The 15,914-nt window shown below is 48.8% G+C and overlaps 1 protein-coding gene across 1 annotated transcript; it reads right to left on the bottom strand.

Annotated features, from left to right (window-relative positions):
- Nucleotides 1-696: 696 nt before the first annotated feature.
- On the bottom strand, nucleotides 697-10,453 carry TMEM275 (transmembrane protein 275). The gene is made up of 2 exons (XM_038144480.1): nucleotides 9,674-10,453; nucleotides 697-5,838 (listed from the first exon to the last, which is right to left on the bottom strand). Exon 2 carries the CDS (start codon nucleotides 5,746-5,748, stop codon nucleotides 5,200-5,202), a length of 549 nt encoding a protein of 182 aa, XP_038000408.1. The 5' UTR covers nucleotides 5,749-5,838; nucleotides 9,674-10,453; the 3' UTR covers nucleotides 697-5,199.
- Between the last annotated feature and the right edge of the window lie 5,461 nt (nucleotides 10,454-15,914).

Genomic DNA, 15,914 nt, shown 5'->3' with positions numbered 1-15,914 from the left:
CAGGGGGCTGTGCTGCTGGAGAGGATGGACGTCTGCTGTGGCTTCACAGCACTCTGGGGACATGTGGCAGGGCCACCCCAAACGAGGAGCTCCTTGGGGTCTTCAGTCTGAAATCCAGGAGTTTTAAACAAATTCTCAAACCTCTCCTAGAGCACATTGTAGTGGGGCTGCTGGAGTGTCTGAGGGTCTCTCCTACAGCTGCTGAAAGCTCAGCTGAGCTGACAACATCTGACAGTTGGAGAAAAACAGCCTTTAAATTGAGCACATTTGCCATGGATTCAATGGAGACTAATGACATAAAAGCTTTTTTTTTTTTTTAACAGAGGGACTCTGCAAATGGAAATTTCACATTTTCATGGATGTTTTTGCTCTTTCAGGGATCTTTCAGGGATTTTTTTTTCTTCTTCCTTTCCTTATGCAAGGAAAATGTCCAGTTTCTTGCACAAGACAGACCTGGAAGGTGGACTTGGGAGTCCTGCAAAAGAATGGCTGTTCAGGAGCATTCATGGAGCTCCTGAGCCAAAATCAGAGGAGTAAGGCACAGAGAAGTAAGGGCTCCTGGGCAAAGGTGAGCATTTCACAGGAGGGAAGGATGGAAGGAATCAGCCAGCCCATTGAAAGAAAAGCTCTAAGAGATCTGCAGCAAACCTAAATTTCAGGGAATAAAATTTCCAGGAGGTTAAAAGGTATCTTGGTTAAAAGCCATTGTTGGTACAATGATAAAAGGAAATAAACCAGCCACAGATAAATTTGGGCTGGAAATTAGAAAAAGCTAATTGCATTTCATAGAATGTTTCTGGTTTATTCTTCCAGATGGAAAGAGAAGCTCAGGTTAGTGCAGAGCAGCTACTGTGGCAGGAATGCTACAGGCTGCAAGTCCAGGAGGATGGCAGTGGATGCTCAGCAAACTCTCCTCTGTGCTTTTCTCTCTGGCCCCACTTTTAAAAAGGAAAAACCTTTCCAGGGAGTTTTTCCTAACGGCCAAAAAAAATCCTTTCTGCAGGGAAAAAGGTTTTCATTTTACACACATTGTCAGTGGAGCCTTCTTAGCCAGCTAATTTCTCAGGTCTTTAACCAGCCAGGCTGCCTGGAATGGAGAGATTTCCTCTCATCTCAAATCACTTGGCTGCACATGGAGGAGAAGCCCTTTGACGAGGTGAATTTGCAAGGCTCTCAAATCCTCTTTATTCTCGCTGTGCCATCCCTCCTTGACTCATCTCCAAGAGACCGTGTTGGGCTAAGCCCAGAACGAGCACAGAAAGGTGACAGCACCAATCCTAGACACACAGGCACACACAGATACAGCTCCCTCCCCTGCACCATAAATTAAATATCATCTCTACCCAGGGCTGGGGAGGATCAGCTGAAATAATCCAGTCCAGTCCTCTCTGATTCAGAGACACTGAATCAGAGCAGCCCACAGTCCTCACCCACCCCAGCCCACAGCCCTGCTCCTCCTGTGTCCCTGAGATCCCAGGGGCCCACAGTTCACATCTGGCCTGTCCAGGTACCCAGCTGGGGGTTAAACACACACCTGCAGCCAAAAAAGGCTGAATTTGGTTATTCTGTGTTAGTCAAAGCAATGATAGTGGGAGTCTGCAGTGGGACTAGTGTTTAGGCAACCAGGACTTCAAGGAAAGGTGGCATTTGAGAGGCAATGTGAATTCTTAGGGACACTTTTTCCTTGCAGCTGCTTGCACTGTCTGGAAAAACAAGCCAGAGAGTGAGGAGCACGAGGTAATATGAACACAGACAGGACTGGGGCACACACAGTCTGGGGATAAGGGAGAAGGTGGTTGTTAGAATGAAAAGGCAGGCAGGCCAAATCCTTTCTGAGTGCACTTATTTTAATGTGTCTCTCTTTTCCAAATTCCACATTGCACACACGGAAATAGCAATTTTTAAAAAAAATACTCACACCAGAAATGCTGACTTGGAGAACTAGGAACTCTCCTTATCTCCCACTACACAAGGAGGCACGAGATTCACAACAACATCAGGCACAGCTGATCGTGGGGGTGAACAGACAGACAGACATGGAAATTACAAAAGACAGAAGAAGGCAGGAGCAAGAAGGCAGAGGATGATCTCGTGGCCACCGTGCTGGGCAGGCAGCTGGGGTCACAGCTTGGTGGGCACAGCACCACACCAGGGCATCAGCATCTCACTGTTCCACCCCTCTGCCTGCCCTGACACCATCTCTGCTGGCTGTCCTCTCTTGGTCAGGCAGTGCATTATCCATCCCTGGTAGCATTTCACAGGGCAGCTGTGATAAGGAGTGATTCCAGGATGCTCTCCAGTCATGGCTTTCAAGAGTTCAGCGAACAAAGAAAGGAGTTATGTGGCTATCACTCGATTTTACTAATTTTTTGGCTCCAAGTGCTCAAAGAAAAGTCTTGCAGTAATGATATTCACACGGGAAATGTCTCTAAAAGATTTCCAAGCTGTTGTATGCTAGTGAGGCCAGCAAGCTGGGAATCAAACCTACATCAGCAAGCTGTTCTGCTTAATTGCTACAGCACTCACGGGCAGGCAAAAATCGAGGGAGCCTTTTTCTCAGCACAGCATTCCTGCATTCCAACAGGCAGGCAGTGCTGGGGGCAGAGCTCCCCAGGAAATGAGCTCTAAGGGGAATCACACAGGGATCAGGCTGTGCAGACCCATCCACCTCAGAGCAATCTCCAGATTCAGGTGTGCCAATGCCAACCCTGCTCTTTGGCAGCGCTCATCCTTAAAGCAGCTTTCTGTGGAGGTGTTTGCCCTCTCACAGCACCAATCAATGACTTGCCCAGGACCTGGAGGCTGTACCAAAGACTTGAACCTGCATCTACCCAGCCCTACGCAAACACCCTTCTCCCAAACCTGCCTCTTCTCCTCCTAATCAGTACAGACCCACCCTGCTAAAATCAAGAGGTAATTCATTGGTGGAGAGGAAGCTGTTGGAGGCAGCAAACTGCTGGAGGACTCAAGGACTCACGTTATGACTCTTTGGTTAACCTTTTGTCAAGGAATTACTTCAGCCTCATCCTACCTGGGCTCATGCAGGGGCCATCAGCTGCCCAGGGGCTCCCCAGAGCAGCCAGGACACCTCCTGCATTTCTCTCCAGGACACCTCTGGCTTTTCTCTCCAGCTCCTACATGGCTACATGTGGTCCATGGCACAGCATCCATGTGGCTCCCACAGCCTGGCCACACAGAGGTACCTGGTGGCCAAGGGGAGCCTTGGCCTTGCCACAACCCCTCTCTCTCATCCAGCACTTCCCCTTCAGCCCTCCCACCTCCCTCTACATGGATTTCTGATGGCTAAAGCCTCAGGGCTGTGTTGTCCTCAGCCAAGCAAGCAGCTGCTGCTGGGCTGAATGGGAAGAGTTTCCTCCCTCTGGCTTCAGGAGATGTAAAGTACTGTAAGAGAGAGATGGAGGGAACACGACCTGGAATGCACATCTCAGAAAACCCGAGTGGTGGCGAGGGCATGGGCTGCTTGCTGACCCTTCTAACCTGGGAAATTTGAGCCATCAAAGGGAGGTGGGAGGATGCAGGATGAAAAGAAGCCAAAGTGTGTCCCTCTCTGCTGCAGGATCACAAATGATGAGAATTGCCAGACAGTCAAGGCGCGAATGGATTATTTCGCAGGGGAGAAACCCATTCAGGGCTGCTACATACAGGCACCACTTCCAGCTCAGGAAGCTCCTAAGCAATAGCCCATTGGAAGCTGGGAAAGCACTTCTGGCAAGCAGCATCCTGGTTTTCCCCTATCTTTATGTTCCTCTCCAGATCTTGCTCTCAGCCTTGTCAGAAACTGGATTCTGGGCTAGCTGGGCCACTGTAGGGATGTGGTATGGTCCAGATGATTTCCTTGTCATCCAAAGGCCCAAAACTCACATTTCAAATATAGAGTTACCATAAACAGAGGACCTGTGCAGCCATTCCTACTAAAAATCTGTTCTCTTGCTGCTGCCTCCCCACATACAAGTCCTGCCTAGCACTGCTGTCCTTCCCCGCACTGATCCCACACGTGAACAGGGGTCAGAGCAACGCCATCAGCACAGCACCGTGTTCCCAGCCAGAGTCCCCCAGAGAAGAACACAAATCCTTTGCAGCATTATTCCATCAGATTAGGGTCTTTCTGAGGCAGAGGGAGCGTCTTCTCTTGATAAATTCTCTTCTGCAAACCCATCCCACTGCTCTGCAAGCCCATGAGCACCCTGAGCAGCTCATTTCCAGCAGCAAGGATCCACTCCTGGGCCATGGATCTCACAGTCACTTCAGGGAAGGTGGTACAGTCACCATCTTCCAGCACAGCTATTCTGAAGCCCATACAGTTATCTACTCCCTGCCCTGAGGCGTGTCCCAGGCCAGCCTTCCACAAAAATATGGGAACAATGTTGCCCAGTACTCAATACATAATCACGGCCCAAAAATTTAATTTGTGGGCTCCTGTTAGTCTCTGGTTACCCCAGGAGCTTATCCCCAAGGATCCAGCCTGACTGATCTTCCAAGAAATACACTGTGAGGAGTAGCACAGCTGCAGCTCCAACTCATTAACGTGAGAGGAAAATACCAGTGCTGATTGTGATCCTTGTGGTTCCTTCTCTTAGAATGGGCAGTAAAATCACCCAAATGAGGGCAAGATGGGGCAAGAATTTTCAACAGAGGAGAGATGGTTTCACACTGCTTTTTCAGTAGCAAAGACAGAGCTTTGTCCCTACTGCCAAAATGTCTGGCACTAAAAATGCTGAAATCTTCTTGTGACTGAGTGGCAGCAAGCTGTAATTTACTGCATTCCTGCTTCTTTTATGTCCAAGAATTGCTTCACTTCTGAGAAGAAAGAGCTGTCATTTGTCAGTCCCATGTAGCCTCTCCTTCCAACTGTCACATTATATCAGACAAATTAATTCATTCCCCTCTTCCTATCTGCTCCCCAAAATGGCAGCTTATCTCCAGGAACCAAGATCATCTTTTCACAGCAGCATCATTATCAGTTTTCTTTTTAAAACTGTATAACGGGCATGTTTCAGCAAAAATCTGGATTATTTTTTTTTCTGCTGTTGCTTCCATCTCCCTTAAAGTGGTTCAGAGAGACCTGACTGTGTCTGCTGGCTTTCCACAAGCACCTTCCCCACACCACTGACTGATGGTACATTTCCAGCCCACCCATTGCAGCGTGTGGCTGGCTGCTGACAAAAGCTTTGCCCGGGTTTAGGATGCGGCCAGGTCTCTGGGCAGGTTGAGCTGTATGGCCTCTCCCCCTGTGGTGTATTTGGCCACTGGCCCGTTGCCTTCCATGGTGAAGAGTTTGCAAGCCTTGGCGTTCTCGTGAACCGGGGTGGACTTTTTGGAGGAGATGGGGGAATTTGTGGGGCTCAGCTGGACAGCAGTGGTGTCCTGCACCGTGTGCTCGCTGGTTTCAATTTCAAAGGCTGTGTTGCCAGGTTTGATGAGGCCAATGTTAGAGCCTGGTTTGGATTTCCGGGCCCCGTGGGCTGGGGGCCTCCGGCTGCAGATGCAGCAGGCACCGAAGAACGTGAAGGCCACCACCAGCAAGATGGGTCCGATGATGATGGGAGGGTTGTTCACAGGGAGGAAGGTCCCAAAGGCAAATGCTCCCACTAAGGTGATGTTGATCCCTGCTAGCATGATGCAGAGTCCACAGGCACAGCAGAGAGCAGGGGAGGGGAGGCCCTGGGGTCGGGTCTTCTTCTGGGTGGGTTTTTGGGACAAAGAGGCGCTGCTCTTTTCACTGAACATGCTGGGAAGGGTCTTGGAGGTCACCTCAGTCCTCACAGGGTGAATGCGGTGTTGAGAAGGCTGTTTCCACTCTCCTGTGGCCTTGAAATCCTGGAGAGGAATGAAGAAGCAGCTGTTAGAGCAATGAACCAAAGCGCCTTTCCCCCACCATTCCTGGTGACCAGCATCTTCTCTGGGTTTGCTGGTGCCAGCAACTAAGCACAAACCCAAGCCTGCTTTCAAGGCTCTCCCTGACTGTGGTGGTCACATGTGGTCACCCTCAGGCTGGAGCTCCATGTCCTCTGCTCTCCCTGTGGATGATGGCCAAGTGAATCCGAGTGCGCCATGGCCGGAGCCTGTGCCACAGCTGCTGTCACAGGGTTTGTCACCTCCCACACAACACCTGCCCAAAATAACAGAATCCAGTACTGCCCTGAACATCCCTCGCTGCAGTATGAGAGCAATCTACTTTTGAATGGGTCACAGTTGTGACAGAATGGGGGACACTTTGCTCCATGTCTCGGTTCTCCAATAACTGAAACGTGTCATCCGGGTTGCCTTTCCAGCCAGTGGGGAATAAAAGGTCCCAGAAGATGACCCAGAACTTCCCCAAAAATGCCTGTACTGGGAGCCTGAGCTGACTACAGAGGCAACCCTGGAGATCCCTGGAGCAGGTAACAGCTGTATGCTCAGTGATACAAAAGCCATCCACAGACACTGAATGACACCCTGTCAGTCACACAAATCTGTGACAAAATGGAGCAAATGTGGGTGTTTTGTCAGCTAGACCATGCTCTCTACCATGCATCTCACCATCTTTGGTGTGATCATAGGAGACCCCACAGAAGGGGACTGTGAATCTGGTTTGCCTCAGCGGCCATAAACCCAAACTTCTACAAGGCTTGAGCATGAGCAGTATCAGCTCCAGGACGGAGGCTCATGGAAACTGAGATGCTGAAGCTGAAAAAGAGCCTGTGTGGGGATCTGTCTAGGACGCAAGGCAGTAACACAGCCCTGACAGGAGCAGCTTCTCCATGGAGGAGATTATTGGATGTGATGAGAGCTGGATTTGTGTTTGCCGTACTTGCTGGGAAGTCAAATTGCCAGAAGCCAATTTGTCAGCAGTTTGCTGGTGATGTCTTTGATTTTACAGGCAGGAGAGCATTTCTCTTCCCAGCCAGATTGCAAACAATAGCAGTCTGCTCTTCCTTCCTCTCCTGCCTAGCTCCCTAGCTTCTTCCCTCCTCTCCTGTCAAATCCCTTTCAAAAGTATTGTCAGCAAAAAACTGATACCACTCAGTTTCTATGGCAAAAACTAGGAATCTCTGTTGTGCTATCAACACTCTGTAGCCATTAAATTAAACAAAACCCAAAACAAACAAAACCAAAACAAAACAACCCCCAAAACCAAACAAAACCATAAACCCAAACAAAAACACCAAACAAAAAAACCCCAAAACCCAACAACAAATAACAAGGCATCACCCATCACACTGACACACGCCAGTGGGATCAGCCGGGCATTTTCAACATGTTTCCTTGGTTATAAAATATTCTGGCACCTCCAGCTGAGGCAAAGCTCTCTGCTGCTCTGTCAGGTGTCATATCTCATTTCCTTGGCTTGGGCTTTTGTTTAGACCTGAATGTGTGCAGCGGTCAACTTTCAGCAGAGTTCCTATTCAGGGAGGCAGCTGGAGCTGGCAGGGACAGGTGCATCACAGGATTTAATCCTTCCCCATCTGGGGATGCCTGACTGGGGAGAGGTCTCTCAGCAGGCAAAGATTTTTCAGGATACTGGGAGAGTGTGTGAGAGAAAGGGCATTTTCTCCATCAGCCAAGCTAACACACAACCATGTTTGCCTAGCAGTGTCCTTTTGTTCTGCCTGGGAACCCTGGCATGCTGATGGGAGCTGGAGCCCTGATTCTGCCTCCTTCACCAGCCCTGGACCAGCAGCAAGATAGCTTCTGGTTAAAAACACATTTTTGCACTGTTTGCAGACCAGTTCCTGCAGATGCCAGCCCAAACCTTTACCACACAGAGGCTGCAGACACCCCAGCTGGCTCTTCCCCTTGGGTTTGCCCCACATTGCCCCACTGCAAAATACCCACCAGGGAACTGTGGGGCCGCTCATGGTTACAAAACATCACAGATTCACTCCATCAGCTTTCTTCCTCCTGGCTTCTCACACTCACCTGCTTCCAGTCTGAAGGAATTCTCCCTCCTGGAAGAGCCAGGCAGCTGGGCTCCAGCAGGACACTAAACATTCCAGCTGCTTCTGCTCTTAGGCAAGGCATCACCAGAGGTCTGGCTGCCACTGAGATTTTCAAGAGGAGCTTCAACCTGTTGCCCATCCCATCTGTCAGTGGGCACCTGTAGCCACTCCAAAGAGACCCTGCTGGTTTCTGGCTGCTTTCAAGGCTGCAGAGATCACCCAGCACAGTCCCTCATAGCTCATTTTCTCTGCCTGGCAATTTTTGTTCACCATTACAGATCCCTGAGCACAGGGGCTTAAGCTTGTCACACCCTCTCTGCAGCTGCACCAGAAGTGTTCTGGCCGTGCTATGTCCAAGGCAAAACTTCTTTCCCCTTTCTTTGCTTGCAGCACCCACATGGGGCAATGGACCTTTCCCAGCAGAAAACAGTGGACTCACTGGAGATTCCTGCCTGGAACCTCTCCCATCAGGCTGGGGGCAGGAGATCTTGGAATTCAAGCATGACTGCAGGGCCAGAAGGTGATGTGCACACACACCACAGGGTAACTAACAGCACATAGAAATGTTTGGACTGGGAACATGTAGAAAGTAGATCAGTGGCTGCTTTTGTCTTGATCTCCATATGAAACATCAGGGATTGCACACAAGGAATTCCTGTTAGACAACCAGATGACATGGGGCTGAGAAAGCCAACAGAGCCGTGGAGGATAAAGCAAAAAAGAAACCAAAGCCACAGAATGCCTTATGCTATCCTCTACCTAACAAGGCCCCATGTCAACATAAAATCCATGTTTATTCTGATTGTCATGTACAACAGAAGCATTTTTGCTCTTCTGCCATCTCCTAAAGCACAGGCTGATGCTTCTCCATCCCCTTCTTAGCCACAAGGATGAGCTGATGTGGGTCAGCTCCCACTGCTGACCTGCCTGAGGATATCTGGCAGCTTTTACCTTTCACTACAGTGAAATCAATGGCTAAAAAAATTACCAACTTTTCAGCCAAATTATTCTCTTCAAAATGACCAACTTGTCTCCATTAGGAGTGGAAAAAGTTCTCTTTGGGCCCTTTGTTTGAAACAGGTTCTTTTCTTATCAGTTAGAGTGTAGGTTTCTTCTCCAAACAATATTTCAGCATGAAATGCACTACTGCAAGCACTGCTGTGCAAAAATAAAAGCTGCCCACTCAAGCTGGCATGATGGAAATCCAGAGGCTATAATGATTCCTTCCAGGGGAATAGCCACCCCTCCCTATACTCTCAAGGGGAACACAGACAGACTTTCACCCATATCTCTGAGAGTTCCTAGAGCTTGAAGGTCATACTGACATATTCAGCCAGCATTTTAGGAGCATTGTTTAAAGCCATAGCAGCAGCACCAGCAGCATGTACAGCTAAGCACGCTTCCCTCTTAGTTGTAGTGGAGAGAAATTGAGCTGTCATCCTTCCACACCGTCTCAGTGCAGCAGCACAATGAAAATATTTGACAGACCACAGATGAGTCCCCTTTCCAGAGATGTGATGGCACAGAAAAATAATGACAGTGATCAGCAAACTGAAATTGCAGTCAGACAGCTACAACCACCCCACACACAGGCAGGCTCACAAACACACAGGCACAAAACATTTAGCTGCCAGGAGAAGCACAAGACTTTTTTTTTTTCCTGAGCAAACTGCTGGGAAACTCTGTGGCAGGGCCAGAGAGAGCCTCGGCGTCTGGGAGGGGAGGATACTTACCTGGGCTGGAGCGTGGAGCCAGGGAAGGCGATGGAGAGAGCGGCTGCCCCGGGTCTCACCTTCACCCTTCAGTCGGGGATGGCAAAGCCGTGGCTAGTCCCAGCAGAACCGGGGCTGGAAGCCCAGCTGTGCGCTGCGAGGAGAAGGATCTCACATCCCTCCTCCCCTCTTGCCTCCGAGCTCAGGAAACTTTGCTGGGGTGTCAGGCGGGCAGTCCTTGGCAGAGCTCAGGGGGCTCTGTGCGGGCTCCGCCGCTTTCCCCCCACTTTCTTCCTTCCCCTCGGAGGACGACGCTGCTCTCCTTAGGCAGCCGCAGCATCCCTGCCCCGCCGCATCCTCTCCTGCCTCCTCCTCCTCCTCCTCGCAGCCCGCGGTGCCCAGCAGGCTCAGCCCACCGCCCACCGCTGTCCGGCACCGCTCATCCTCGCCCCGCTGCTTTTCCTTCTTCCTTTTCTACTTCAAGGCTGCAGCTCCCGCCCCCTTCAGCTGACAGAGGTGCCCGGAGCAGAACAGCCCCTTTTTCCCCCAAGGAGAGGAAAAAGCCGGGAGCGCATCTCCGCCGAGGGTCAGCCCCGGGGCGGAGAGCGGCGGACAGAGGGAGACACCGCCAAATGCCAAGGAATTGATGCAGGCTCGCCGATGCTGCAGCGAGGCACGGATCTCTCAAAGGTTTGAAACGCACATAACGAGTAGTAAAAAATAATAAAAAAAAAAATACAACCGGTGTTCGGTGTCTTTGGATGGTCGGGGGATGCCGGAGGGATGCGTGCGGGGAGTCCGTGCTGGGCGGCCGGCAGTGAGAGGTGCAATGTCCGGAGTGTGGGGAGCTGCTGTAAATAAATAAATAAACAAATAAATAAATAAATAAATAAATAAATAAATAAATAGATAAAAAGTCCCCAGATGCAAAGCTAATATTTCAAATGAGCAATCAGATCTACGGTACACTTAGAGGTAGCTGGTCTAAAACCGCGCCTCATGCTAGACCCTGTTTTAAGCACAGCCAAATCTTAACTCCCATATTAAGGGGCCAATTTCTGTTTGCAGAGCTGGCGAGCACAGGGGACATGGCAAACTACAGGCTGTGCACTGGATGGAGTAGAGATAATTCTCCCAGAGCTTAAGACGTGCTGACACTCAGCTGTCCTCGTCTGCTCTCCATGCTCCCACTGCTGTAACCAGCCTGGCTGCTGCCAGTGACAGCTGAGCACAGGATCTTCTCCAATTTATTGCTGAAGAATCCTCTATGAACCAGGCTGGAGATCATTGAACATCAATCATGCTCCACTCTCTTTCAGATTGTTGCTTTCATGAGAGAGAGAGAGAGGAGAAAGGTAACAGAGGCAGTGAAAAACAAAGGTCAAAGAGAGAAATCACTGAGGAGGAACTAATACTTCTCTCTGTTCTCCAGGCACCACTTCAGTCTGAGGATTCTTAATACAGCAGCATCCTCTACTGCACCATATAGCATTTCACTTTACAGGTCATCCTAGAAATTCAGGAAAAAAACAAACTTCACAGAAAGGAGTTCAGTCTCTGCTGAGGAAGCCAACTCTCTATTCTCCTTAGCTTGAGTAACGCCAACAGCACACGGCATGGCTTGAGCAACAGGGCAGGAGGATATCAGAAAACCAGCACTATCAGATGTGTTGACTGCCTGGGCTTACAGACAGAAATAACTGGGAAATCTCATTTCAGACCTTTCCAGAGATGCAGTGTCTCCTCTAAGGATTCCCTGGACCTGTAACATGAAGTTCAAAATGTACCAGTGTACTCAACCCTACCAGAAAACTGATGAGAGAGTGTAAAATGGAAGATTTTGTGGAGAAAATCTCCCCCTGGCACCTCTGAGAGAGACAGTTCCACATGTGGCAGAACTGGCGTTCAGTGTTTGCTGCCTGTTGCTGGGTAGAGAACTGGAGTGGCTGAACTCATTCCTGGTGTGACACCCCAGAGTCCAGCAGCAGCACTCCAATAAGTCATGTTTATGTGGGATCTGTGGCTGTCAGAGGGGAAGAGACTGTCAGGGTCATTGATTCGAGCCCACTGCTCTCACATTGTGTAATAGCATTCATAAAGCTCGGGCTCCAAAGGGGCCAATTAATACTGAACGACCTGTCAGTTGTGCCCTAATTGCACAAAGCAGTGATGAAGAAGGCTGCTCCTGCTTCCCTTTGGTTGTTGCATGACTCTCCATCACACTTTCTTCTTAATGGCCCATAAGCCCCCAAAAAAGGCTTTGCTGAAATGTTCCATTTTTCAGGCTCCACTGAAGCAGTAATTCTGTGTTTCACATATGTGGCCCTGACAACTGGCAGACTGCATTCATGTGATTAAAACAACTGCTAATTCAAGAACTAAAATTAAAGGCTAGATTTCCCACCGGTATAAATCAGAGCAGATTCATTTCCTTGCAGAGCTTTGATAGCTCATGAGCATTCATGATTTGCCAAGGGGTTTCTGCCAGACTGATGGTTTCTAGCTTCAAACTTGCCAGGGACTGGGAAGCCCTGCCTTTTTTAGAGGAAAGATCCCAACCCTGTGCTGATTAGAAATAATATTCCTCTGGGAGAAACTGTTTGTTCCCAGCTTCTGCTGAATTCAGAGATTAACTGAAGTCAGAAATTTCTGAATGTGAGGAAGCATTTCCTGCCTGTCCTTTCCCACTGTCAGTTCCTGACTGGTTTCAGCCCTAAGAAATCTGTCTCAGGCACTCCTGCATCCACCAAGGCTGGGCTTTAGTGCCACCACGTCCTGCCCTGAAGCAGATCAGCATGGTGAGTGCCACAATGCGAAGCCCTTAGACTCCACACTGCTTATGAGAGGTTTTTCTCCATGAGAGAATGGCTGAAAAAAGGGGGGAAGGGTGGGAATGTTCCATAGAGCTTCCAAAGGATTTTGGTTGGGACTGATCCTTGAGGGAAGGCACACAAGCAGCATTCATGAGAACAGCAGCAGGCCAGCAGCCTGATCCCTCAGCACAACAGGAGCAAAGTGCAGAGCCTGTGCTGCTGCCTGCTGAGCCCTGCCCATCACAGAGAGAGCACTGGGGAGTTTGTGTCCCTTAATTAGATCGTTAGACAAAGGTCACTGCAGAAACCTCCCCCTGCAGATTTCCATGAGGTCTCCAGATCTGGCACCTCTCTGTGAGTTTACAGTTTAATTGCCTCTTAAGGGAAGGAAATGCCAGGCTGAAGCTGCTGTTGCTCCAAACCAACTCTAAATGCCACCATGTCTGTGGGAAAGTTTGCACTACATCAGGATCCTCACTGGCTCGCGGTTCTGTGCTGCCTCTGAAATTGAGAAGAGGCAAAGGCCAATTTCTGCAATGTTTATCCATCTATAGCATCAAAAAGGAGGCAAAAAATTTAGTATTTGTTATTCCTAGAGGCAGCTGTGAAATTGCTATGCAGAAGATTTAAACCCATGAAGGACACACCTCCTTGTACATTGTGTAATTAAAATCACAGGACTCTACTGTGGACAACACCAGTATTAATGTGCTCAGACCTAGAACACAGACACAGCTGGACCTGTCAAACACAACAGACCAGCTGCAGCTCCAGGCACACGATGTCATCGCTGGGAAGGACCTGGGGAGGAGAGCTTGCTCTAGGTTTGCCACTGTCCTCCTAATCTGTGATACTGACAGCTGTTGAGGCAGAATAATAGGTACCAGCAGCCTGACATTCAGTATCACTAAAGCTTTGCCTCTACCATCTGATCTGCTGGTCTACCAGAACACTTCTGTGGTTTGTTACAGGTCTTTAAATAATCTGGAGACAGTTTTTTCCCCATCACACAAACAAATGAACAAATGAACTAAACAGGCTTCCAGAATTTCAAACAAGTTTCTCCTTCCCATGGCATCTTCTCACAACTCTAAAAGGTTAGTGGACAGGAAACCTCTGTGCAAGTGGCTGTCCTGTAACACAAACAGCTCAGTAGTTTTTTATAAAGCTTTCTCAAACAGGAGGAAATCAGTGGGTCAGTTATCAGCCAGGGGCAAATGTTTTTAATTATCTTGCAGGGAGGATTGGGTCTATTCTGTTTAGCTCTCAAAGGTTCCCACTGACAGTCTAATTAGCAAGCAGCATCACTGGAAGAGGAGGCCTGAAGTTACGTGGTTTTATTCGCCCAGCAGGCAAACACCCAGTTGATCTCCTCTGTCACATCATGGCTCTCTCTGTCACATCATGGCTCTCTCTGCCAGCCAGATCACATCAGAGTGCAGTTGATCTGGAAGAGACAAAACCACACTGTTCCCATCAGTAGCTCTACTTCATCATTTCAAACGCTGTTCATCAGGCACTTCAGTGTTACTTCAGTGTTAAAAGAAAGGCTGGTAGAGATTTTACTTGAAGGACTGTTTGTTCCTCATAAACTGAAATCAGAGTGTGCTTCACATCTTAGAGATTATACATTGGATATTACATATTACATTTTATAACAGTTTTCCTTATTTTTCCCTTCTTCTCCAGGAAGAATACACCAATATATCTGACCTGCTTTTGGGTACCACCACAAGAAGCACTGATGTACATGGGAACAGAGTCAGGCCCCACACATGAGGCACCAGTGAGCATGGAACTGTCCTTCCTAGAGGATTTATGTTCTGCTATTGGGAGTAGGCCTCAGGTGAATTTTAAGACATTCCTGAGGATGGGATTCAGGTGGCATCACAAACCAGCTCTGGAATTTTGATGATGAAGAAAAAAAGATTATGAAATCTGAGAAAAAACAATAACCTTTCTTGGGGCTGAGCCCTACACACAGGGAAAGGCCAGCCAGCTGTGCCACTTTCTGCCTGTGGATGATGGAGCACATGAGTCCATCATCCACTTGGGAATCAAATCCACCCAGGGATCTGTTATCCTGCCCAGGGATCTGTTATCCTGCCCACAGAGTTCTCCTCTCCATCCAAGCATGCCAGTTCCCCTTGAGCAAGGCACTGCTGCCCAGTTGAGCCATGCACAACATCAGAGCCTGACTGCAAACGTGCCCTCGGGTGCCTCAGATGAAGATATGTTCACTTCTCTCATCCCTGTGGGGAGAAGCAGCCACATGGTGATTTAGACCAGCAGAATCCATTTCCCAGTGGAAGCAGGCTAAAATACAATGAGTAAAATGAGAGATCATCACTTTCCACATTCAACCTGTTCCTGGGCGTGGAGACCAAACCCCTTTTGAAAAGATCTGCTGCTGCTTTGTGAGCCAACAAAAAGAAACTGAATTTGTGCCTTTTACATCCACCTGATGGTCAACTTGTAGCATGCCAGACCACAAGAGATACTAATTACCAGCAGCACAAATCACATTACTCTCGCCAGTTTGGATTCCTGGAAAATCTTGCTTTCAGGGATGTCAGACTCAACATCATGAACAGATGGTGTTTCTGTCTGAGGAGGAGACATGTCCTTGATCAGTCTGTCACTGCTTAGGGCGCTGACATTTTTGTTTCTCATCCAACAGTCTTCACCCAAGGGCTGAGGCTTTACAAGGCAGCCCAGAGTCTACAAAGATGCTTAGGACCTGGAAATACAGGCAGAAAAGCAATGTCAGGATGACAGAGTCCATGTCCCTTCAAAATATCTAACAGCTTGGGCACAGGTGTCATCTCTTCTGAGTTTTTGTGGCTTGCAAAATCTCTTGGGCCCCCCATGGGTTGATCTGCAGCATAACAGTAGAACACTTCTCAAGGTGAGTCCTTAACTCTTCAGCACAGCAAAACAGGCAAGAATTAAGTGACAATTAAAATCAGAATTAGAGTGAAGGTCTGAAAAGCTTTTCAGTGAGTATCTTCTCTCCTCAGCTGCGAGGTGCATAAAGAACCAGACTGCTCGGATCCTTCTGGGGCTTATCCAGACCCCACAGAACTTCATGGAAGTGGCTGCAGTGACTTCAGCAGGCTGTGAACAAGGTCTGTAGGATGCTGTCCTGTGAGTATTTACCCTCTGGTAGAGAGCAGATGTCTGCCACCTCAGTATGGGATATCAAGTTATACCATGACAAAGCACAGGTCATTAATCACATCCTTCAGTGAAGTGGTTATAAGGTCATCACGTCAGACCCTGCCTAGCACCATTGTGCCTGCACAAGTTTTATTTTACACAGAGCCCAGGGAAGCATCTGTTTAAAACACTTGACTCCAGCTCATTAGCTCTGCCACAAAGCCTCTCTCCTAATACACCTAAGCTTTCTGCCTCTCAGTTCCTACATCACCCTCCCAGCATCATCAGTA

This window comes from Motacilla alba, chromosome 8 (assembly GCF_015832195.1).
Source record: "Motacilla alba alba isolate MOTALB_02 chromosome 8, Motacilla_alba_V1.0_pri, whole genome shotgun sequence".
In the NCBI taxonomy this organism is placed as follows: domain Eukaryota; kingdom Metazoa; phylum Chordata; class Aves; order Passeriformes; family Motacillidae; genus Motacilla; species Motacilla alba.
The sequence above is the reverse complement of the archived record's forward strand: the minus strand, read 5'-3'. Positions and strand labels throughout refer to the sequence as shown.